This window comes from Lepisosteus oculatus, chromosome 24 (assembly GCF_040954835.1).
Source record: "Lepisosteus oculatus isolate fLepOcu1 chromosome 24, fLepOcu1.hap2, whole genome shotgun sequence".
Taxonomy (NCBI): domain Eukaryota; kingdom Metazoa; phylum Chordata; class Actinopteri; order Semionotiformes; family Lepisosteidae; genus Lepisosteus; species Lepisosteus oculatus.
This window is the reverse complement of record NC_090719.1, coordinates 4,772,203-4,798,643: the sequence shown is the minus strand read 5'-3', so window position 1 is coordinate 4,798,643 and position 26,441 is coordinate 4,772,203. Positions and strand designations below refer to the sequence as shown.

Here is a 26,441-nt window from a genome sequence, read left to right as displayed (position 1 = left end):
AATGAAAGTTTGGCGGCTTTGGATCCAGACACCTTCAATATGTCAGTTTCTTAAAATGAGGTTAGTAGAAAATTAGAGCACTTGAGCTCCAACCATTTGGAACACTTTTGTTCTCAAGCCATTTCTTTACATTTTCCAGAGATTAGTTTGTGACTGAGCAGCTGCAAGCATACTGTATCTTAGGCATTGTTGTGCCAAGTCTACAAAGTAGAAGAGAAACACACTAGTAATTGCCAATGTATACTTACGTTTTTTTTCTCTGCCATGATGTATTGAGACAATCCTGTTGGAGACTTCATAGCAGCCCAAAGCCTGTTTTATTTATTTTTTTGTTCTAGCTATAAAAATCCAAGAGCAGGCTCTGTAATCCCTTCGACAAAGGGTCGAACAGATGAAGAACATGTATGGTTCAATTACTGATGAAAAGAATGAAGGCATTCAGTGAACAATGGAAATACAAACTGCTGATTCCAATTCTGTAGTGTCTGGTAACACTCAAAGAGATTTGTTACATAAGATTACCAAAAGCCACTTACACAGAATGCAATAGGTGCTGTGTTTTCAGAAATTGCCTTAGGTTAATGACAATACAGGTCGGTTTAAGATAAATATACAAAGTTTTTGGAACATATTACACACAAAAGTCACAAGTATGGGTTCTTAACTCCCTTTATTGTTCTGAATTAGACATTCCAAAGCATTGTGGGTCTTAATGGAAAAGTCTGTGTGCCATTTTACCATTTGTATTAGCAAACTACTTAAAACAGGCTTTTTTCAGTTTCATTTTTCATTCTAAAATGGGGTTGTGTGATCCGAGCTTCTTGCTTTTTAAGACCGACCATCGTCATTGTGTCTACGTTGTTATGAACTTGTTTAACATCCGATTAAAGCTGGGAAATCAAGATGGGTGAGCAATATTGCCTTCATACGTCTTGAAGCAAAAAAAAGTTTCTGAATTTTGTCATCTGCAGACAAACATTTGATCTTTCCCTGTTTGTCTAATCTTTCCCACTGATTTTGTAGATTGTGTCCTGTGTAATTGATCCCTTATGGTCAGAAAGTCTGTGTTGAAATGTGTCCGTAATGTCTGGGAAGAAAGCCCATGTTGGTTCAGTGTTCAGTAGATCTGAGCTATGCAGCAGTGATGTTTCATCGAAGTGATCACAGTGGGCTTCCCTCAACAAATAAAGCTTCTTTCTTAGTTCTACCTGATGCATATAGTACATCACACAGCCTGCTCTCTTACTCCTTCATTCCACATGTACACCCAGTGGCTTTTGGTTTTTAATTTAATTTTAAAATTATTTCTCCCTTGAAATATTCAAGAATTCATTAAAAATGGCTGTACTCATCAAGACCAAATTTCCTTTTCGAGATAATGATTAGAAAACTTAATTTCTCCTTACAGCCATTCAGAAAAGTATGTTTTTCAGTATTCTTTTTTCCATCTGGTTATCTACCCACATTGTTTGCAGTTTTCTGCCAGATAGCACATTGCTTACTGTCCATGCTTGGCTTATGTGAGACAACTTCCCCAAAGCTTTTAAAAGGAAATGTGATGACACTATCTGTAAAATGGTATTTAATATGTCTGTACTTTTTCTGAACTTATTTACCATTTTGACCTGAACATACAATTACTTTGCATGACTTCTACAAGTGCATATGTTGTTCTTTGACATTTGAACCAGGCAGATACAAACAGCTCTGTTTTATCCCACTGAATATAACCTCTTGAATTTTGAGATGCACAACACCATTCCTGAATCTTTCAACATTCCTTTAAGGAAGAAATTGCTTATGAAAGTACTTATAGAATGTCACTGGTCATTGTAACTACTCTTAAAATTGTAATGGGCCTCCTTATTACTGAATATATTAACTTCAGTGGTGATGTATTTATGCAAGACTAGAGTAAGAGGACTCGAAGCTGTGCTTGACACCTTTTATGGTATAATGATCACAACATACACTGTAGAGATTCCTTCTTATGCCTTTGAAGGAGAGCTCAGTGTTGGCTTTAAAATAATTTTGTACTCACAACCTCACACAACTACCTAAGCTTGAACAAAAAGTCAAAGTCAATAAAAATATAAATAACATTACTTTTTGTATCTAGTGTCAGAATATTTTAAAGCTCAAAATCACAATGTTAACAATGTGTTTTTGCTCTTATTTTATTAATACCGCCTTAATTGTATATGGCCAATAAAGTGATCTTATCTTTGAACAGCCTTTGCACATTACTTTAAAATCAGTACAAAAGGTTGGATTGGTAGTATATTAATTTTGAATTTTGTGATCAGATTGTTTTCTATTTTTATATATGTAATGGTGATTAATTTCGGGTGTTATGTAAAAGGAACTTTGTTTAAATTGTTCTAGGCTAGCCAGGAAAAATTGTCTACCATCCAGTTGTAACTATGGTAAGAATTCTTTTGCCATGAATGGGCTCATTTTTACCCGTCCCAATGGATTAGTGTTTTAAAGAGGCTAACATTAATGTCAATTTCCATTACGAACTTGGGCACAAAGATACTACCAAATTTTTTAATTTAGGCTGGCCTGGTGTTAATCACTGTAGTTACATGTCATTGCTAAGAGACCACTTGTACTGCTGTGCCCCTTTCACAATAGAAAAAAAATAATTTTCCATGGTTTCTGATTTATGAACAGCATGGAAAAACAACAGTTGAGCCAAAAGTGGGGACTGGCTGGAAAATGCCTGGTAGAAGTTAGCACAGAACACTACCTCAATGGGATCTTTTCAGATTAAAGAGTAATTCTCAGTTTCCACAATACTGTATGTTTTAGCAATAGTCCCAAAAAGGGCTCAGTTTAGCCTTTTCACCTCTACACCTTGGACGAATGGCTTGTTAGAAAAGGATTTAGAAGAACGGTTTTGGATCAAAAGCTTTTTCTTCCAAGTGGTGTCTGCTGAGCTCGGAGCCATTTCAGCTACCGTGTCAACTGATGACAGCTTTTAGTATTCGTAGGAGCTGTGATATCAGCCCAGTGCTATTATCTGGGGGAGGGAGGGAGGGGGTGACATTGGACATCGATGCACATTAGCAACCCAGTGGAAACCTTTGCCTCATTGAAGGCAACATTTTTCCACATGCTTTTTGTTAAATCCTGTTCAAATCCAGAGCCGTGGTTACCATTTTGAACATTAGAACAGTGAGGTCTGAGCTATTTTGAACCTGATGGATTAAATTATTCATTGGGGAGCATAATTGAATCCCCTGGTTATGGTTCTTGTTTCAATAAACAGTGTAAGTGAGGAGGTTGTTTTTCAGTGAAATTGAGGTTTTAATTATATTGGCTGTGATTTGGTATGAACCCTTTTGCGAGCCTATTGGCTATAGTGGTACTCGTAAAGAGCTTTGCTCGTTTGTTACAAGAGCAGTGTGGCATGATATTTTACCCAAGGGAAAATGTCGACAAATTTTCCCTTACTCCTAAAAGTAGTAAGCTCTTTTCCCAAGTCTTCCAGTTAGCTTTTAACGATGTGTGCCCTGAACATTAAAAAAAACTTTCCATTCAAAAATAAGGAATAGCCTCATCCAGTAATAACATCTCTTGTAGGATGCTATGCAAATCAGTTTGGATCGCTACCATCATTCCATTGCAAACCATATTATAGAGGTTCCCTAGGTGGAGATCTTTTGAGGTCATTTCACACTAAGTGGGGCTGAAAATTGAAATGAGCTGGGGAAAGATAAATCAATTTCGATGGCACAAGATAAAATTTCAAGAGAAGTTTGTATGACATTAATATCTTGTTGTGAAAAGAATCTGATTTGAAATCCCTCTAGTTGGAGGCTGTGCTTTGCTACTGTTTGTCCTGCGGAAACCAGCTCTCCAGTCATTTATAAGCATATATTCCACACATTCTTCCAAACTAAAGGCTGCCCACTCTGTTCAGTTCTAGATGGATTAATCTGAATGCTTGTGCTCTCTGGAAGCACTTAGTAGAAGCCAGGCAGGGAAATAAAGTCTATAAAAGTACTGTAATCAATACAACTTACAGCTAGCTGGATGGAATTCAGCAGGCCAAACTTGATTCAAGATCCTTCAGTTTAGATAAGGGACTTACTGTACCTTGCATGCACAAAACTGTGCGTGAAGCCCCAATTTAGGCTTTAATCTTGATCTTGTACATGGTTTTCTACAAGATGTCGTGTATGACCGTAACGAGCCTCAAGTGCATAGACCCCATTTCTTCTGCGACATGCCTTCAGACACGTAATAGTGTGTTTTAAAATGAAGACTGCTACAACAGTCCATGCAGTTAATTAATATAGTCAGACACAGGAATGTGCATGTTTAATTTCACTTGTACATATGACGAACTGATACTTCTTATATCCTTGGCTGGGGTGGTGCGTTGGCTCTATGGCAAAGGATCTACGCCTGTGGCTGGAAGGTTGCCGGTTCGAATCCCACGACCGGCAGTGGAATCCTACTCCGTTGGGCTCCTAATCAAGGCCTTTAACCCCAGCTGCTCCAGGGGTGCAGTATAAATGGCTGGCCCTGCGCTCTGACCCCAAGCTTCTCTCCCTGTCTGTGTGTCTCATGGAGAGCAAGTTGGGGTATGAGAAAAGACAAATTCCTAATACAAGAAATTGTATATGGCCAATAAAGTGATCTTTCCACCTTTCAAGTGGAATTTGCATGTAATCCCCTGCTTTTGCATTTCATTTTGCTAGGAGATCCAGTTTCCTCCCACCTTGATGTTGATTAGCTTGACTGGTGTCTTTAAATGGTCGCTGTGTGTCCCCCAGTCTGTGATGGACTGGCATCTTTTCCAGGGTTGTAGTCCCATCTTGCACCATCTATAGGGTGGATGGAGTTTACACAGTGTGTGCTTGTAGGAATCCCTTCACAAGGCTGGCGTGAGTTTTACCATAGTGCATCTTGAAACTCTTAATATAATACAGCCTAATAACAAGAATGTAGAAATGGAGCTTTCTTCGTTTTACATTTCCTATGTCCATTAGGATTAATTTCCAGTGTCGTAAAGAAAAAGAAACTAATGATCATTTTTACTTTCCCCCCGTTTGCAAAAACATGCAGGTTATGTTAATTGGTGTCTCTAATCTGGTACACTTGCCATGACTTTCTATAAGATAAAGCATTTGTGGGGAATGAAATAATGTTATAATTTATTATGTTTCCATAATGTGAAATGGTATTTGAATACATTACTAAAATTCATATGGTATGTATTTGTCAGGTGTGTGTGTGTGTACGTATATATAAAGTAGATGTTGATATGTGTTTTATAGATGTAACTATATTACATTTTTCTTACCTCCTAGACCTCCAGATAATTTTTAAAAATATATGTACAATAAGCATGTGATTTTTTTAGTTAAAACAATCTTGTTAATTCTTCTAAAAGAACTATATGCCAGACTGGTATTTGAGCCCCTTTTTATTTCTAGAGACCACTCTCAATTTAAAATAGAGCAGGTCAGTGACACAACCCATTTACAGACTTTCTCCTTTGATGTAAGTGAGGCCGTTTGCTACTGTACGTTTTGATAATGTTTCCAACACGGCTGAATAATACAACTTTCCTTGAAAGCTGATTATTAAGATACCAGAGCCTTTGTCTGGAATTGAGCCCTGGAGTGAACACATTAAATTGAACACCATTTAGCTAAGACTTTTGAATTTCAGATTGCTTCCTGCTGCAGGTTTGTCTTGTTTGAAGTCATTTGAATGCAAGGGCATAAATAAGGGCCATTTGGTATATACTGCTTGTTGGAAGTCTTTTAGGCTTCATGTTACAGATGTTCTGCCTATATCTTGCAGGGCATTGCCTATAAAATTTCTCATTGAGCATGTTTCAAATGTTGTTAGCATGACATCCCAGGTCCAGACCTGGGATTTGAGAGAGCAAGGAATCCATCATCTTCCTGTGCAAAACTGAGTCCTGTCTGGCCAGTTGCCTCTGGGCTGTCAGCTTTGCTAAGATACTGTACCTACCTCCATGTGGATAGAAACAGGTGACCTGGCAGCTTACTCTTGAGCAAGAAATGTTGTGCTCATCTTTTATTTCATTTTAATTTTCATTGATGTCACCTGGAAATTCATCTGAAGAACAGCGATGGCAGATTTGAGCAGAAGAAACACAAACAGAACAAGGAAGACCTACAGTATCATCACCTGCTGTATTAAGAGCTAAATCAGATACAAAAGTTCCTTTCTAAATGTCTTGCTGGGGAGAGCTCGTGTGATGGGGGGGGGGAGTTTTTTGGGGAGTTGTTTTCTAAATTCTCTTTCTTCTTTTTTGTGTTGTTGTTGTGTAGATGTGGACATTCTCCAAAGGCTGGGCCTTACGGGAAAGAAGTCGCAGTCACCTTCTCCGGCATCCCGTCCCGTTCCTCAGGGGTTCATACCTTTCAAATCGGGCGTCATTTTCACCCAGCGGGCACGGATCGAGGCGCCACTTAGCACAGTCATTCCAGCCACTTTTGGCACGAACTTTGCTTTGATACTGAGCCTCTGCTCCCATCGCGTTAATAATGCTTTTTTATTTACTGTTAAGTCTAAGAAGAAGAAACTGCAGCTGGGGGTGCAGTTTATACCTGGTAAGATTATAGTATATGTAGGGCATAAGAAATCTGTATATTTTGATTATGATGTTCACGATGGCCAGTGGCACAACCTGGCCATTGACATCAGAGGCCAAAAGGTCACTTTATATACTTCTTGTGGGAAGCAACGTGTACATGCAGATTTGCATTTTAAAAAAGAAGAGACTCTAGATCCCGAGGGGTCTTTCCTCTTAGGCAAAATGAACCAAAATTCAGTTCAGTTTGAAGGCGCCATTTGTCAGTTTGATATTTATCCTTCTGCCAAGGCAGCTCATAATTATTGTAAGTACATTAAAAGACAGTGCAGGCAAGCTGACACCTACCGGCCAAACCTCCCTCCTCTAATTCCTCTGTTACCCAGAGATCCAAATATTACTGTTACTCCCAAAACCCCGCTCTCATTGACTGAGATAACCAAAAGGGGTTTAAACATGGCTCTTCCTTTAGGTGGTTCTGGGACCAGTGTTAAGTATGTAGTCCAAAGCAGTAGGTTAACAACGCTGAATTCCACCTCCCTGCAGGGGGTTGTTGTCACTCCCCATGCGGCCACTGTTTCCACACTTTTGCAAGGCACTGCCCCACCCTTTACCACCAGGCTCGGACTACAACAGGCAAGGACCCAAACCGTCACTATGCCTCTCAGGACCAGCGGAGCTTTATCCAAGATGGCTACCAATAAACCTCCTAAGCCCAGTGCCCGGAGTGGGCAGACTAACCCCAGAAAGACCACCGCGGGACAGGACGCCAAAAAGAAATCGAAAACGGGTGGGTTGGCAGCCACCACCACTTCCAAGCCAGTGAAAAAGAAACTGGAACTCCACAGCCCCACCGCCACGAAGCCAAGCACAGCGAAGCCTGCTACGGGGGTCCTTTCAAAGAAGGAGCAGCAGTCTCCGTCCAGAAAGACACCTGAGCCTAAAGGAGCAGCTCCTCACTCCGTCAAACCCACTCCTTTCGTGCCCATCACTCCCGCTGCCACCGACGGCTTTCAAACCTTTGACTTGGATCCAACTCCCTTCTCTCTCCTGGTTGGGCCACCAGGATTAAAGGGGGAACCAGGGTTACCGGTGAGCTGAAGTCCATAAATTGCATTGCTTTACAGTTGGAACCGTGTATTCATTATATATTCCATTAGATGCCAGAAATGTGATCGCCAGAGCTCGATACAATAAGTGCTGTGTCTTCAGAACTCTTTCTTTCGCCATTTCAGCAAAATACCCCAGATTTCACCTTTTTCCTCTTTACGTGATTGTATTCTATTGTGCCAGCTTAATAGTATTCTATTAGGAAACGTCATGAAATTGCTTTAGACGATATAAACCATAAACAATAAAGCAGCATTATATCCATAGAGGACATTTGTGTCAACACAGGGTTAAAGATCTAGGGAATATAGATCCATGCTGCTGACAGAGCAGGCCTTCCAATTAAAAGCTTTAGAGAAGTATCCAAAAGACAATTAAGAAATGAGTGTGGACAGGCTCCTGTGTGCACCAAGATGTGCATCTTAAACTTCATCACGTGGAGATCGGCAAAAATTTATTGGCCCCTGTTTCACATGTGAAAGCCTTTAGGGTACTTTTGTTTTCCTTTTAGTCCTCAGTAGGTTAAACTCCTCCCCTGCGTTGAGAATCTATGGATTCTCATCGCAGAGGGCCTTAGGAAACAGTGGGAAGTCTGTTCTATCAAAGTCTGAAATATAAAGACTCCCCTCTGCAGCAGAGCTTCCTGACTGTGTGGTCTGCTGGAGGAGGGGCTGCTAGTGCAGTGGTGACTCCTCAAGATCAGCAGGGAAAGACTGGACACAGGAAACTGTCCCTGTTTGTAAACAAAGGACCCTGGTGTTTACTTATTGATTATTCTTTGCTTTTGCAAGGAAGTGGTAGAATACTAGTTAATGTTTTAAATATTATATGTCATAAAGTTTAAATGTGATCATTTGTTTCTATGGACAATTTTGTCTTTTTATTGAAAGTTTGTTGGGGTGGTTAAGTTAACTTGAAGGCAGGCAACACTTCAGAATCTCATCTGTTTTACAGAAGCCAAATTGTTAGCATTTACATTGGAACACATGTGTTAATTCTTCTGCTACAGACCATCTTTACAGTGAATTGGGTGGAAATTAAGGGATCTCAGCCATCACCTCTTGGAATTTAGTAGTTCCTGTGTTGGTATTTTAGATTTCCACCTAAACTTTAACTGGATTTTTGGACTGGCTTGTTCTTTTGTGTTTTTTAGTGGAAAACAAACTCAGTCATTTGAAAGTGCTACAGATTTCTATGGAGTGAGCCTATGATTAGTATACTAGAGCAAACCAACAGGATTTTTTTAAAGGTGTATAAACTATGGCAGCATTTTAACATGCAAAGTTTGAAAGCTTCACTTACAACTTGAAAGTTTGGTAAGATTAAAGGCCATCATTTTGTGCAGGTAGGCTACTTCTGTGCCCATTTTCTCTTGAATTATGACCACTGAACAAAACTGAATGACCTGCATGACCTCATTAAAGGCTTTTGATACTGCAGCTGCCACACAAAATTTAAGGCACACTAAGATTCAGCTTCAAATTACTGGCTGCACAGAGAAATCCTTGCTAATGTGAAATTTCCTTTTAACATGACTGTCTGAAATACTCCAGCGCATGCCTTAACTTTGTAAGCTCTTGCACTCCTCTTGTGAGTGCTTGACGCCTGAGCGTCAAATTTTTCTTTGAGAGTGTGCGAGCCCGCAGAATAATGGGGTGCTTTCAAAGCAAGGTTAAAGATCAAGATGAATAAAGGAGGCGTAAACATTTAACCATTTAACCTACCCCTGCTGAAACCGGCTAAAACCTTTCCTCTGCATACAGTACCTACAGTACAGTTTCCCATTTTAAAATAAACCTTTGAATGCCATTGAAATAGTGCATATAAGAGATTGGCTTAAGAGTGTACACGCTATACAGAAAGGAATTCATTGGTATAAAAATGGTAAGGCAGTTTAATAATAATAACATTACTTTATTAACCCTTTACAATTTCTTGCATTAGGAATTGTCTTTTCGCATACCCCAACATGCTCTCCATGAGACACACAGACAAGGAGAGAGCCCAGGGTCAGAGCACAGGGTCTGCCATTGTATGGCACCCCTTGAGCAGCTGGGGTGAAGGGCCTTGCTCAGGAGCCCAACGGAGTAGGATTCCTCTTCTGGCTGCGGGATTTGAACCGGCAACCTTCCAGCCACAGGCGCAGATCCTTAGCCACAGAGCCACCATTCCGCCGATTCCCGAATAAAGTTTTCTCCTGATACAAACACATAATTGGTAAGCCAGATGTAGATGAAATGATAAGGACTGCGACACTGGATGATTGGAGCCTGACAACATATATCCATTGTCCTGCCTTGTGCATCATGCATCCTCATGTTAACAGAAATAGTTTATACAAACAAATTCTCAAGAACAGGCAACCTTGGCTTACATCATCCTTCTGAAAGGCTTACAGATAGAACAACATGCATCAGATATGATAATGGGATGTTACCTGTCCTAATCGTGGAACTGGACTGTCTGGGACTTATTTTCTTTGTAATGAAAAACCCAGATTGTGGTTTGAACTGTATGTAAAAGGAAAACCATGACTTCTCTGTAGCTGCAGTAGAATAAACTACCAATGCTGTGTGTTTGAGGTTGAACATTTGTGCACTCAGTACACTAGATGCGTCATGGGTGTTGATAGTTGGTATTGTCTCTATTAATACTGAAAATATTTTTCAAATCCCAGTTTACAGTATGTATTCAAAAACTTGAAGTTAAAATGGGTTACAACTGTACTTAATTGCAGCATTTTGACATTTTCTTTAAAGATATAATACATTGTAAATGTGTATTTTAGAAATTGTGCACTAATTTTCAAAAGTAATTCAGTAAAATGACTGAAGTTAATACTGAAAGCTTTATTGATTACTTTGGAATATCGGTGCTGTCCAAATATTATGCAATTCTGTTACTGTATGTCCTACACTTGATTATAGCTTGAACTGATTTTGAACTCTGCTGAGGAAATGTTGTGAAGTATCGAACTCCCATCTTTGAAGGGTATTTGATTCATGTGTCCAGTATCTGTGTACAGTAGCTCATGGAAGGATAAGGTAATTGGTACAAGGTGAATTACAGGGACAGAAAGGGCAAGGAAATGTAAAACAGGAGCTGTGTACTTTGGATATAAAAAAGGATTACAAGTCCTTATGGGCATTACATAATCATTACTTAAATCAACCTCCTTGCATATATTAGCCTTTGGTTAAAAATGAATAACAATATTTTAGGTAAAACTCTTCAGCTGAGCTCTCTGAATGTTCCCTTTACATTGTACTGTACATTCTGTACCAAGCAAATACAGTAGTCAAGAAGAATTAAGTGATGCATTGCACTTTGAAGTTCAAGCTTTTTTGTACATTAGTATTGAACTCCAGGTACTTGCTATACAGCCGATTTCAGTTTAAGGTAACAGTCAAGCAAATGTATGATTTTCCCGAAAACATTGGGCAGTATTAGGTAATGTTGTTGAGGAAACCAGGAGTATCAGCATCTAAACCATTTTGTACAGAAATAAGTATTTTGGAAATGAAAATGCCTGTAGGAGATATGATTTTGAATCATACCTATAGTCATTTGCCAATGTGATTTGCCTTTAAGTCGACTCAAGCCTGGTTTTCAACCTAAATGTAAATACCCATTGATTGACTGAGACCTACAGTAGAAGTAATGGCAGGACAGATATTTTCACATAAGTATGAAGGGCTTTTTGTCCAATTTTCAGATCAAGGCCAGTGAAGGAGGATCTTAAAGGTTTATCAAGACTAGCTGTACAATCTGTGTTGTAGTGTTTTTAGTTTTAAGTTAGCAATGGGATCAATTGGGAATGGACTTTTTTGTGTTTTGTCACTGCTTCCTGCCTTCACAACTGGGGTCGACACCAGAAAACAAACAGATGCCTTTCAGTTGGATGCCTTGGATAAATATTTAAAAAAATAAGCACAAAGCCGATATCCCACAACAAAACAAGCAAGGCCTGACTTCCTGTAGAGGTTATCCGCGTGATCCTGAATTGATGCCATACTTCTGAAACGTGCTGTCGCCTAGTGGAGGGATAGTTTGAGAAGCTGCATGTTCTCCTCTGTTCTTCCATTGCTGTGGAGGATTATCAGCTGAGCTTTATCTGAACGTGCATGACAAAGCACATAGACTTTTCACCTCCCTTTCAATAACATCACACCCACTTTAAAAGCCAGTTACATTCATTTAATTGGAATCACACAAAAGAGTCAATAAACATTGCTGTTTTCTCTCTCCAAAAGAAGAGCAGTAAATTATCTTTTTTAGTGTCCTAATAAAATTCTGTTAATGGGGTCTGATGGGCTCATGGGTGTCAGTTGTTATAATGGTCTATTGTTCGAAACTCTTCAAGTAAGCCGACTTTGGTGCTACAGGTTGTTCACTAGTTTAACTAGTTTCACTACTTAAGATCAATGGGATTTCTAGTCACTTCGACTTGAGGGAATGGCGTATAAAAACATAATGACTGTTTTTAAAAGAAAAAAAGACCGTTTTGATTTTTGACTTTTTTCTTTTCTGCTCAGTTCAGATAGGGTCTAAATTTAGGTAAGAGTCACACATTTGGCAGCCTGTAGACTTGGAGTGTGTCCTGCGTTCTGAAACAGGGAAAGTCCTAGTTGTCACAGCATGGACAAAATTACCTAATATACACTGTGGTCTGGAGTCTAGCTCAAAAGCCAGGTGCAGCATTAGAAGTGCCTCATTAACAAAGGCCTTGCCAGATTTTCCACTGCCTAGCATTTTCCCTTCATTGCTAATGGGTTAAAGACCACTAAAAGTTGAGTGGAGAAGGGGATTTTGTAGCTGACTTATGCAGCTCACAACACTATTTTGGCAGGCAGTGCCTCAGAGTACAGTAACTAATCCAACTTAGTGCAGCATGGATTCTTGTCCTGTAGGTAAAAGGGTAATCTACAGTATATTGTTGGCTCCAGTCTTTAATCTGTATATGCTAGTATTGTAAATTTGAAATATCTCCAAAGTAAATAAAGAAAATAAAATCTATTTTTTAAGTCACTTCTTTTAGACAAATGGTTCTTTCTTTAGTGTAAAAGGCCTATTTTGGTTTAGGGCTTTGCTGGCACTCCAGGTGTTGAGAGGACTGTTTCTAGTTCTTGTTTTGAAAGACACATGGCTATGTTATAAATACAGTACCAAAAGACAGGGGACAGCAAATGAACACACAGTCAAGCATAAGTCTTATTACTGCTGATATGTACTGTACATTTAACAGTACCAAGTGTTTAAACTGGTATATAATAACAGCGGAATAATTTCATTTTTGTACAGTAAGCAATATACAGATTTACCTTAAAATTACAATGTGAATGATGTATTTTTTTCTTTCTACAGCTAAGGAAAAGCTTTTGTTCAGCTGTATTAAATCCTTTCACAGCTTCTGTATGGTAGCTTTAAATGGTTTAATCCATTTTATAGAAAACAGCCTGCTTGGCATAAGTGGCCTTACGTTATCTTTAGGATTGCGTTTTTGTTGCTTTTGTTTTTTCATTGGTTTTAGGTAAATCACGGGGATTTCAAAATAAATGCCCAAGAATGGTCGTTAAATAAACATTGGCTTAAGAGCTGGAAATTACCGAGGGTGTTTCAGAAGTAGGACACTTGTTCAATTTGACCTCGGCGCACTCAGTTGACCTGTCTGAGTTTCCACCAGCCCATCTGTGTAATTGGTTCAAAATGAGATGTTACCACAGAGCAACACATAAAGCTTGAATTGCTTAGACATTAAAGGCACTGAGGACTTCACTGGGATCAACACTAATCACACCTTGACTCAGTCAGGCAGTTTCTTATTGCTGAAACAAGACTTGAGAGCTCTTGCAAACCCATGTGTTCTTGAGACACCATGAACTCAATAGGAGATCTGGGAGTTGTAATACAAACCAGGGATAAGAATCTGTACAAAAGACATGTAACTGTACCAGCACAAAGCACTCCCCATGCCACTTACAGTAGCTAGTTGAACTGGACGAATTCAGATTTGTTTAAGGGACATTTAGCAAAAATGTGTTTTGAAAATGTTTTTGACAGCATCCTACAGTAGCTCTGTTCATATTTAATCAAAGGTTTTTTGGATTTTCAGTATTAAAGTCAAATCGCCCCATCTCCACATTGGCAACATTCGAAGTATTCTATTACTTTGATCACTTTATAATTTTTATTAATTAAGATTGCAAAGTCGTTTGGGAAATGACTTTTCAAAATAAGTTTCTTGGTCCTTTTAAAGTCGTTTAATGTGCTTGTTTTCATAATTGGAACAACAAAATTGCTACGTGCAAGTTTTAAGATTTAAGCTTCTTGTTTTACAGTCTCAGTAGAGTACATTCTGGAATATTCCAATATATTGAATAGAGAGTGCCTCTAGTTTCTCTTGTAGACCAAATGTATTTCAACTACTCCATTTCCACAAGAGTACTGTGCTGTGAAAACACAGCTGTTGGTTTTGCTCTTGTATGTGTCAGTTTAAAGGCAAAGAAGGTGGAAACTTGGTTATCCTAGTGAAAAAAAGGTGCCTCAGTTGATCTGGGCTATCCATTTAATTCTTGAAGGGAATTGCATTTAAAAGGATCTAGGATGAAAGTTTTTGAGATGGTTTGGCAGAGTGCTTCCATTTTTTTCATGCAGGTTAAAGAACAACTTTGTTAACACATTGTTTTGGAAATTTGCGAGTGTCTAGTTTCCAAAATGTAATCCTCTTTTTGTAGATTCTGTATGACTAAATTGATTCTCTGAATTTGGAGAGTAGACTTATACATTTGATTACGTTTGGGGTATTTCACATGGATTTTTTTTTGCAATGTGCACTAAATTCCTTTTTTTTGTTTGTCTAAAAGAATCTACTCTTGTTGATGTCTGGTCAAGTTGCAGATAGTAAAAAAAAATAATAATTGTGCATGGACCTGAGAGCATTCGTCTAATTGACTTTTATACAGTACATGATTTTAATGTCTAGGCATTAAGTTAAATATCTGTGAAAGGAGCTGTAAAGAAATGAATGTAAAATAATTAAAATCATTTGATAGAACTGGTCATTATTAAAGACCATATCTAATTTTAATCTAAATACTCTGGGCATGTTGCAGAGAGAGAGAACAAATGGCCACACACAGTATAATGGATACCCTTGGTGTGGAACATTGTGCCTCCTGGTGGTAAAAAAAAATCAAAAACATTTTTAATATTAAAGAATATTTGAAAATACAAATGTATTTATCACTACTAATACAATTGCAAAGTGGCTTTATAATTGCTTTGTTCAACTTTTTTCTCTTTTTTTATGTTTCCATTTCATTACGACATTTCCAAATTCAGTTGAACTTAATTTGATGTAAATGCAAAATAATCTGAAAATCATTCATGGTCCCTTAAGATATGCATCATACCTGGTTTACTTGATAAACTGGTACATGACAGAGGAATGGTGAGTCACGTGTATGAAGTCAGAACAGGCATGTCATTTTGAACGTATGCGTTTGCTACAGGTCTTCACTCTCCGTCTGTTTTGGAATACACCAACTAAGTCTTTCTCAGCTACTTTGGAAAAGTATGATTTATGATGCATTTTAAAACATGAGGCATCATTATCAAATGGGTTGCAACATATAGTACAGTATGGGGAATAAAGTTTTTGTGGTTGCTGTCTGAGGCGGGAAAAAATTGATAGGAAAGGAAATCTAAATATCTAGAACCTAAAAAAAAGGGCATTTTGTCCATGGTGCAGTCAAGGCCTCTACCAAGATGAGTAAGCATAAGGTTGAAATATTGTTGTCTTGTGATTGTGCTAGTGGGGTCTTTGCTTTCTTTACCCTCTCACTGCTGAACTGGTTCTCTGCAGGGTTAGGTGTGAATGTCATGCTGTAAAGCTGGTACACATTAGGTGTTATGCTTGCTAATGGCTTTTTGTTTCCTTTAGGGACCTCCAGGACCTCCGGGAAAACCAGGACTGCCTGGAAAGCGAGGAGCTAGGGTGAGTTTAAGTCTCACATGTACTGTAGCTTTTTCCCAGAAAGTGAGCCCTCAAGCAGTCCTACAGTATGTGGACAGAAGCCTTGCTCACACCACAGGATGAAAGACCGCAGCTCCAAGACTGTTATTTAAAAATGACTTTTAACGGCGCTTTCATATACAGTAACATGCTTTGTTGGCATTATCGTCAAGTACACAAAAAAACATCCCTGAATCATGAAGCATTAGACGCCCTCGAGTGTCTTTTTCAGCTCAAAAGGACCGACTGCATAAAAAATAGAATTAGGAAAAACAAACATATCAAATTGTTGGAGAAACATGTGATCAGTATTAGAGCTGCTTGCCATATCTTTCTTTTAAAATGGAAAGGCCAATGCAATGTCAGTATTTGATAGCTTGCTGTATATATCTGAAGTGATCACTTACTTCCCCAGCTAATGTGCTCCAGCCTCCTTTATTTATAATCTGACTGGTATCAGTCTGTATCGGTAAATGACACAGCAATATTAGTAAAACCAAGATAAAGAGTAATGGATGATGTGGTTTCCTGAGGATTATAGTGATCCTTAAATCCCTTCCCTCCCCTCTGTCTACTCTTCCAACTCCCCTTATAGTCCTGATATTATCTGACTGTAGTGGCACTGATACTCTACGTGACCCTATTTTGATAATGAGACTAAATAATAGTTCAGAAAACGGGTCTAAGTTAATATCTCCAGTCATTCTGTCTCTGGCTGAACCTTGTTAGTATTACATGAACACAGAGCATCCTTAGAGCATCTCTTTTTAATAAGAGAACAAATAAGTTTATTAGTTTCCAACACTGATATGTTTCTCTGTGATAATGGTCTTTTGGTAAGCCATTCCTGAAGTTCTGTGATGGGCCAGTGACCCCTTAAAGTTTCCTAAAATTCAGCAAAGTCAATCTTCCAAAACATTTAGAATTTTGTATGAATTCCATAATTTGTGGAATATAAGCTTTAGAAGAAAATGTTTTGGATTTAGTGACTTTCTTTCAGGAGCTTTTCTGTATAATGTTTTATTAGCATTATGGTGGTGAGGCCTTATAAGTGTCAGTGTTATTTCTGATTGAAGACCTCTTTATATATTTTCAAGGTCTCTATGTTCATATCTTTTAGTTTGTTAATTTGGCTAAACTACAACAAAGTAAATCTGTGGTTAATTTATGATCATAGGGAGGATACATAATTGATTTTACAAGTTCAGAGTTCATTTAAACTTGGGGACATACCATGAACATTGCTGCTTTTTCTCAATTCAGTATGGTATGGCTAAAATAGCATATAAAACTTATAGGAAGCTCTTGTTTCTTTATTTTTCAATTCTCACCATTGATTCCTATTTCTCCACCAATTAAGAAGTCATTGTAGAAAGCTGATTAAGGGACACAGCATGTACCTGCAATTTTAGTGCAGATAGTCAAAGATGATGCTAATGTAGCTGATATTTTCCACATAAAAGGGATTGGATGCGTGAAATTAGATGGTAAGGTGTTTGTTTCATTTTATTTGATATAATTTGGCTAGATTCTTTAGAATAATGAACCCCAGTAGTCTCTCTGTGAAATAAGTTATATATTAAAAATCTTTGTCAAATAAGTTAAACAGAAGCATTAAAGGTTGGTTGGCTTTAACCAATAACTACAGAAGCCTGAATGTCTAATAGTTAAATGAGTGGCTTCAAAAGTCTTATGAAGCATGTCAGTGAGTCAGGTGCTTGGTTTGGGGATTGACAAATCAAACAGTAGAGAATGACTGCTAGTCAGTTTATAGAAGCCCAAAGACAGCAGCAGCATATCCACAAAATCATGTTACTTCCTTCAGAATAGATTGCACTCCCACAGGAAGATGTTCATTCCACAGAAACAAACCCCAGATAGCATAAAAAACATGAACAAAGTGAAAAAGGAAATTACTGGTCTTTCAACTTCCTCAGACACACAGGCGATCTGAACCAGTATCACTTAAGTCTGTACATACTGTAGGTGCTTAACGATGTTTAGATCACAGCTGGCATAGAGGCACCTCTCGATGGATGTTTTAATGGACATTGTGCTAATTATGATTTAATGGGTTTCTAGAAAATTGTGAATGAACATGATTTTCTTTCTGTGTTGTATATGTCCCACTGTATATATAGACTGTAACCGCCACCCACCCAGACAGAAATACGGTATAAATAATAGCATCAAATAATCCTCTATGCTTAAGAAAAGATTAAATCAATGCTCTGACCCACCTGCCACAGAATTCCAAGTTTGTAATTTGATGTGTAATTGATGGTGGCTTTTTGTGTGCCAGAGGCTTCATGCCTGTAACAGAATGGGAACCCGCAGTCAAGGTCTGAGTTTGTAATCTGCGATTGGCATGAGGGTTAAAGTTTTGATTTACTGGGGCTCTAAGTGTCGTTATAGATTTTTCCTGAAAATGTTTGACTTCAAAGTGTTGTTCAGTTAGATTTACAGTACCACATTACATTGAGCACTACTGATGTATGTCAATCTAGTGCCAACAGTGTAGTCTTTGATTAGAACACAGCTGCTAATAGCTACTACCTGAGTACTGTCATTATTGGCCATTACAGTTAAGTACTCCACTCTATTTTTTGTTGCAAGAACAAAGGCGGAGCTTTGATTCAATCTTGATTAGATGGGAGCAGGCAAAAGGAGTTAATGATGGCAGAGTAGCTTTTTTTTTCAGGCAGGTCACATGAATAAAGATCTCTCAAAGATTTTACTCAGGCAAAGTTGGCATGAGGAGAAATTCATTAGTCTTGGGCAATGACTAGCACTCCAAAGAACAGGACCCTGTTTTCTGAACTTGTTAGTTATTGACTGATTGTTTGGTTGAAGGTCTCCTTAATTGTTGGCACTAGCATTGATAGCAGAATAGCTTTGCTTAGTGAGTTTTGTTTAATCTAATTTTTTTCGCACATAAAGTAGAAGTGAATTTTCATATTAAACCTGTTTGGTTTATTCACAATGTAACTGCTCTGTATAAAACTATCCTAAAAATGTTGGCCCTAAATTGTACATAACAGCTGTTTTACAAACCTCTATCTGAAAGATGGTTTTATAAACTTGTGCTATAGTATTTGATTGTTTTGAAATATATAGCATATAAAGATGCACAAAGTAATTGCATTCTAAGATAATGCAGATTCCTTATCCAAGTAACATGTCAGGTTTAGTATTGCAGACATTTACTAGACTTTTGACATCTCAGAGGATCCTCATGTCCTCTCATGCTGTAGTATAGCAACCAAATGGAGGGCCAAGAAGGTGCGACCAGGCTTTGACAGCTGACTGTTAATGCCGATACATTTGTGCAGCTGTAGAAACCGCGAAGTTCAGCTCCTCTAGATATCCGTGGAATGATCTTCTCAAGAACCTTGGTCCACAAGGTGTCATGAAAACAACTTTTCTAATCCCCCAGTGGGTAGAATTTCAAAACCACTTTTTTTTCTGTTGGCACAAGACCTTAGACAACTTGCCTTCATGATGGAAAAAAAAAAGGTGTAACAGGCTAGGGTGCCATCTGTCTACCTTATTCATCATTTTAATATTGGGACATGGAGGCAAAGCAGAATCTGCAACAGCCAGCCAAGAATGGCAGCTCGCTTCTCAGAGTGTGGACTGAACCAACGGAAAAGACTGCAGAGTATAGCCCAAGCTCCACATAGAGCATAAGTGTTAAATAGGCAAGCAGTAATAAAAGATCTGACATTTTCTATCCTGTTAACTAGGTCATGTTTTATTACTTTCCTGGAGAATCCTGATGCTATCACTTAAACCTAGTCTTGTAACACATCTCAGGATTGTGTATGAGGCTTTGTTGTATGAGTTTACAAGAACTATTTAAAAAGGAAAGTTTTAAAAACAACAAAACTAAGAGAACAGTTTAGAAGGTGCAAAGATTTAACGGACAACGTGTGAAGCTCGTAAGCTTTTAGTACTGTAGACCTTGCTTGACTTTTTGTTCAGCCATTCCTGATGCAGGGTGCTGCCTGTTTTGTTTGTGTCTTAACCCCGGGGTGTCCTCTAATTAGAAGGGTGGAGGGAATCCCTGTTTGATAGCAGGACCTGGCTGCAGGAGGGTGGAGTCAATTGCCTCCAAACATTTCAGGCAGGTGTGTTAAATTGAAATGACAGACTGAGTGCGTTAATTAGTGCAGTGTAAGGAAATAAACAGCCAGAAAAAAGCTAGTGCCAATAGGAGGCATCGAAATAACATGGATATAGACCTTTAAAAGAACCTTTAAAGGTAAGGCAGACATTCACAATTTCTGTCCTCAGGCCCAATGGGTTTCCTACATCTCCAAGTTAATACCATTTTGTACCCAGATGAGGTGTCAAACTCCTACAATTAAAGTTAAATTGGACCAGCTGTTGCACAATACCACAGCTTGAAATCATTTGCAATTTAAAACAATATGGAGAACAGGCTTGATATACAGTAGATAACATACAGAACTAACATACTCTAACAATATAGAGAACAGTTCCTTGGCGAGAAGGGTTGAAAGGCTGTGCTCTAGGGATTCCCCCCCACAATGTATGGTATATTTATTGTTTTGAATAAACTGCTCCTCATTCGTTAGAATTTTAAATTTCCTCGCTGTTGTAATACTCTTTTTTTATTCGCCTGCTTCCCAATAGCACAACATTTTGTGCAGCATTGGAAATTCATATACGTTTAAAACAATACTTTTTGTCAATTTTGATAACAAAGCAATTGCTGCGTTTACCTTAGTAAACCTAGTGGCCTACGTTTTTCCAGGAGCACAATAGCGACTATATAGGAAATCTAATTACATATGAATCTGTAAAGCAGCTGCCAATACACAAGCTGGATGTTTGCTCTTTAACAATTTCTAAATGCCTGGGGAAATAGTTTGAAAGGTTGACATTGGTTTAGCCAAATTCTCTAGTCGGCGGGAGGTTAATATTGTATAACTCTCAATTACTGAACCTCCCTGCCATGAGACTCATGGGAAATGAACAGTAGCTGATACAGTCTTCTCCCTTGGACGTGAAGCCTGCTGCTAAAAGATGTGTGGCAGGGAGGAAATGCCCACTGTATCGATTACAGCAGAATAATGGCCTGGCAAGGCATAATAGCCACAAGCCGATGATGGAATCGCGGTTTTCAAAGGTACTCCCCATCGCACTGTTGATAGAAAAGGGGATGGAGTTTGTAGAAAGAAGCTGGCAAATCAATGTGCAAAGATGTAAACTACACCATGATGAGTGAATCAGATTGGCTTTTGCGAATAGCGGACTCCCACATCTTGCCTTTTGAACAAGTGAAAGCAGTGTCTGATTTTTCATGTGAAAAAATATACATCACCATAGGTACCACTTCCTTTCTCCCAAGAGAAGCTTTTTTTGTCTAGAATTTCTAAGCTCATATCTGTTTGATACAACAAAATGGCCATGATTTAAGAGTGGATGCTTGTGTGTTTTGTCATTCTTCCTGCGCACAAATGTCTGCATCCTTACACAGAATAACACTAGGAAAAATGTTAAGGTGTCCAACTTTTGGACCTTTTTGGAAAAGAATGATTGTTTTATATTTTCCATTACCCAATGTGCTTCAGCCACCCCTTTGTAGATTTTTCAACAGAAACAAAAATCTAGTGTCAGTTAAATTTCAGTCCAGGAACCATTTACAGACGGCAAACATTTTGATAAGAGCGCAGAATTAATGAGTCTGGGACAAAATGTGTGCAGCTGCTCTTGTCATTAGAACGTTTAGGCATGATGGATGATGTACTGTACCACTTTTTACATTTTTGTCTATTCATCTTGGATTAGAAGAAAAAGCTAATTTGACTGTTCAGCTCCATTTGTTACTTGGCACCACCATTGATGGTTTAAAGGAGGGAGCATTAACAGAGAATGACTGTTTTTTATGGTTTAATTTTATGCATATATGCATCTCTGACATTTCCAATATACTGTATTGAACAATCATAATGTAGTTTAACCTCAAATCTTTACTTATTAGTTGAAACGGAAGAGCTTGTTCAAGGAAGATGATTTTAGCAGATAGTTCTTGCCTTAATTTCAAACTTTGTGCGATGAAAATCTTATTTTTTTTTATTTTTCTATTTTAGAGAACAGATAATACCATTTTAAATGCAGATGACATTACACAACAATCCTTTTATAATACAAATTTGCCAATAGACTGTAAATCTCGAACATGACAATTTAGTCTATTCATATCCGTACGCTTAATATTTTACAATTATTTTACTTCTAACTAAACTATATACATTCATAATAAGGAAAATGCATACAAAATTAAAGCCCTACATTAAATCCTGTGTTCTTTAACTTTTGTAGTGCCGTGATGCGCAGTTTCACATAACAATACTGCAAGTCCTTTGTAAAATAGAAACTTCCATCTTGCATACTTAAAGAAAATTGGCAAAGATGTTATAAAATATTTTACATGTTAGGGCTCAAATGTCTGCTCTATTGCAACAAATTATTATATTCAAGCTATCACTTGTCACTAGAAAATGTCATTCTTGGATAGAAACCAAGGAAAGAGGCTTTAACCAAAAATTGTAGCACTTGCCATGCAACTACTGTACAATATTAGAATTAGACCACATCTGGATAAGTACTGTATATACTGTTACAGTCTTCACATTGTGGAAACAATGCAGAAGTCAAGGAAAAACATAGGTTAAGGACATGAGTTATTATGGAGACCCACTTAAGGAACTCAAGTTCCTCAGTTTTAGAAAAAAATATTTCTATTTTGACATTTTGGTCTTTTCCAGGTTTAACAGTGACTAAGGTTGACCATAGTAGGTTATTTAAGAGATTCTCATAATGCGGAAATACAAGTTTAATTTTTGCACTGGCCAATGCATGGTAAAGATTAACAAACCATGAAATTCTGAGATCTTTTAAAACTTAGCTTGATGCAACGATGGAGCCACCTTGTAGGAGAATGGTGAGCATTAAAGAAATGGAATGTGTTTGTCATTGGGTACATCTTTAATTGTTTTGTCCACATAATTTCTTTTCTCCCAGGAAAATTACAGGTGGAAAAATTTGTTAAGGTGCCCTTCTTTTTGAACAATTTGAGAATGTTACAGTGAAGGAAACAGCATTATATTTTCATATAACATCTGACCTGAACGGTTTCTGTTAAAACTGATCACGGTGTGTGCGTGTTTGCCCTGCGTCCAAGGTGTATCCTGTCTTACACCCGTTGCTTGCTGGGATAGGCTCCTGCTCCTCCACGACTCTTCATTGGATAAAGCAGTTAGAAAATGGATCTGACCCGAGTAAAAATTTATTATTGGATGGGCTCAATTTGTATATAACGGGTGTTGTACTTGAGCTATTTTAGAAGCTAAACACAAACTCCACCCGACCAGGATGTTTCTGGTTTTGGCCTTTTGGCAGTGTTCTGTTGAGCTGTAGCCTTTAGTGGCTAGTGCTCTGGCCTTAAACCTTTGGCTTCTGGCTTGGTCACACTCTCTCTGGACTGGGGAAAAGATGTAGCTGAAGAGTCAGAAGCTCCAACCGCAAGCCTACCATTATCTACTTTAATTTATTTCTGTGGGTGCTCTGTAGAGTTCAGGGTAGAAGTTAGGTGGGGGGGAGGGCTCATGAAGTGTTTTAGTTTTTTGCTAGGGGTTCCCCCCGACACCATATCAAAACTGCCAAGGAAAAGACTCCTTGCTTCACCGATAACTTTCAAGTTCCCAAGATTGTAAGGTGAAAACATTACATTAAATTGAAACATAGTTTAAAGACTTAAACAGTGTTGCCTTCCAACTGCTGTTCTTTTCTTCCTTTTAATTTGTGTGCTGAAATTAAAGCAGTGCTGCGGTGTAGGTGTTAGGGCTCTGAGGGAATCAGTACAAATGAGATTTTAGTTCTTGGGAGACTATGGGGAAACAAATGACTGAAACAATGAGGAGACTAGATTAGTTCTATGCAGTATATACAATATGGATAACAGTAAACATGTTAAGTGGTTGTTTTTTTTTTATTTCAACATGAATAACTTGCAAGTGGTTGGGGAAATAAAAAAAACTAACATGCTGAACAGAATGGTTCAACATTTTAAGGGCTGTATTATCAGAATTTAGCAAAGGCATCTTGAAACATCTTAGCAGTTTTTTTTTTGCTTATATAATCACAAAATAACATTAAAAACTGTATTTATGAAATTGCTGTGTTGATCTGTTGCACTACTACTTTATTGTAGATTTTTATGCACATTCACACACAGATTTTACCCGTAAATTCAGCTACTGTAATACAGTACACTTCATTCTGTTACTTAAGAATATCTTAGTGTGTTAAATTTTACCTGCATTCCTTCATAAACTCAAGTTCCCACAAAGATTGAATTAGAGGATGCTAAACAGTTTTGGACATAGAAGTTGAGAAGCTACTATAGATTGTTTAGGAGCGCAAACAATTCAAGGCTGAGAGATGTGCTATTTGATTTCATATTAATGCTGACAATAGGGAAAGCACAGAGGTAGTGATTCATTGTGCCTTAAATAGTAATTGATGCGCTGCCTAGTTTGTAAAATTTAAATCTGTTCCCCAGCTTTGTGGTTGGAATATTTTTTGTTCTTTGCAAAGATTTTCTGTTTACCACAAACAATTCATTAAACGGCATGTTTAAAGTAAAATATATTTTCTTTTTTTTTTTTGGCCTTAACCATTACCATGTGTTTAATATCCAATGAGCAAAACACTGAACAGAAGAATAAAAAAGGAAATCTGTATATGAACTTCTAGTAAGTGTAACCATATGCTCAATATCTAATATAAGCCATTGTGTTTTCATACATCACTGAGATTTATGTCTGAATTACTCATCCTACTGTAGCTTAACTGCCTCTGAGAATCAGTGGTACCTAGTGTACAGTATGTTCACATTTCATATGACTTTTTAAATCATTTGTCCTAGTGTGTTTATTTAAGTTGGGTTGAGATGTAGAAATAGGTTTAAGTTGCAGAATTACACACGTTTGAAAATTACTTTTTACACATTGGTTATTTTCTTTTTCTTAACTAAGGTTCAAGAATTTGGGATTTTTAAATTTGGGAAATTTAAATGTCTGAAAGAATGTGAAAAGCTTTTACGGACAGGATTCCAAAAACGTATTTTTGAGAAATGATTTATTCTGTGGGCCAGCCCAGTACAAATAAAGCTTTTGGTGGCGATTGAGCAAACCGGACAGTTATCCTGGACTGTGTTAAGCTCAGGAGAAAATGTCGAGCCAGGTATACTGTAGGTCAGGGTAGGGATCCTTTTCTGGCCTATGCAAAGACTGAAGCTCAACAGTGGGTGCTTAAACTGATTTTTATTTTAAATAATACACGCGTTCACCTGTAGTTTTTTGTATTGAATGTATTGGTTAAAATATTAACAAAGCAAACTTAACCACGGAATAGTTTTAGCTTAGTGAGTGTTGCTTTTGCATATTGCTAGTATCAGTGTTTCACAGTACGTTCATTGTCCAGACAAAGTTGCGATTGACTGTAATTTCAAGGTAGATATTGAATATTGACTCCTTGTCTTGTTTTTTTTGTAAGAAAGAGACAGTAGTACTGTATACTGCATGAAAAATTTGTTTTGAAAAACATCCTCTGGTTTGTATGTGAATCATGTATTCAGAGAGCATCACAGCAAAGAGCTCTCAACTTCCGTTCCCAAATAACTGGACTTGTTCCCAACGTCTGTACTATTTAGATAACAGCACATTGCTGCAGCTGAAAGGCTTTTAATTGTTACTTAACCCTTCCCTTCATTTAAGATAGGATTGCTCTACCTTTTCAAAGTTTTTGATCCCGCTTTTATCCAGGTATTCAAACAGTAACTCTATGACTGCAGAATATGTCTAGCTCTTTTTTTTTTTTAAATGTCAGTAGCTGAAGAGATTGCTTTTGAAAATTGCTCCACAGTTTTGCTTTTGGAAACGGTTTTGTCCTGTTCAGTTACTGGTCGTGATCGTTTAGCGGATATAGTAATGAATAAAGAAATATTAGCAGAGATGACAGGAGCTGTAAACGAGGGGTTTATTTCTACTGCATGAGCTCTTTCTGTGATTCTGAAAGATAAGAGTCTGGTAAAGGGACTAAAAGATGAAAAATCATGTGCTTACACACATAATTAAAACTGGCAACTGTGGCAAAACAAATGAAGGTCAATAACCTGCACATGCAGGGAACATTTCAAGCTAAGTAGGCACTGACATTGCCCAGACGCCATCAGCAGCAGCACTGAACTCTTCAGCCCATGATAAATGAAAGAATGAAAAAACTTGACTTACACTTACATTTTCAGTTTTTCTATGATTTGGTCCACTTCCCTCGTACTTTTCTATGATGGACTAACAAATGAAACCACAGCAAAGATGGGACAGGCGGGACAGTCCATCCAGTTTTACATTTTAGACTTCGGGGAATTTCCTGGTCATGTTTGTTTTTGTTGAAGTCTTTATCAATTGTGAAGGAGACCTGTTGGGTTCCTTGCAGGCTCAGACGATAAATGTTCTCCTTTTCTGCAATGTCCGGACCTGCTGGAGAAAAGCTTACCATTTGACTAAAGTGCTTTTCCATATCTGGATGCACTTCATATTGATTTAGGGCCCGTGATAATGAATTTGGAGCATAAATAGCGTGGTTCCTTCATACAGTATCCAGTAGCTCATGTCTGGCCTTGTAGTCACGTATTTTTAT

At 37.9% G+C, this 26,441-nt stretch overlaps 1 protein-coding gene across 4 annotated transcripts in view; it reads left to right on the top strand.

Moving 5' to 3' along the window:
* Nucleotides 1-26,441, top strand: part of LOC102685690 (collagen alpha-1(XXVII) chain B) — a 155,604-nt gene that overhangs the window by 12,170 nt on the left and 116,993 nt on the right. For all 4 annotated transcript variants that reach the window (XM_015366777.2, XM_015366773.2, XM_015366775.2 and 1 more), the window contains exons 3-4: nucleotides 6,321-7,675; nucleotides 15,636-15,689. In XM_015366777.2, coding sequence (XP_015222263.2) covers nucleotides 6,321-7,675; nucleotides 15,636-15,689 — 1,409 coding nt within the window. The remainder of the gene's footprint in view (nucleotides 1-6,320; nucleotides 7,676-15,635; nucleotides 15,690-26,441) is intronic.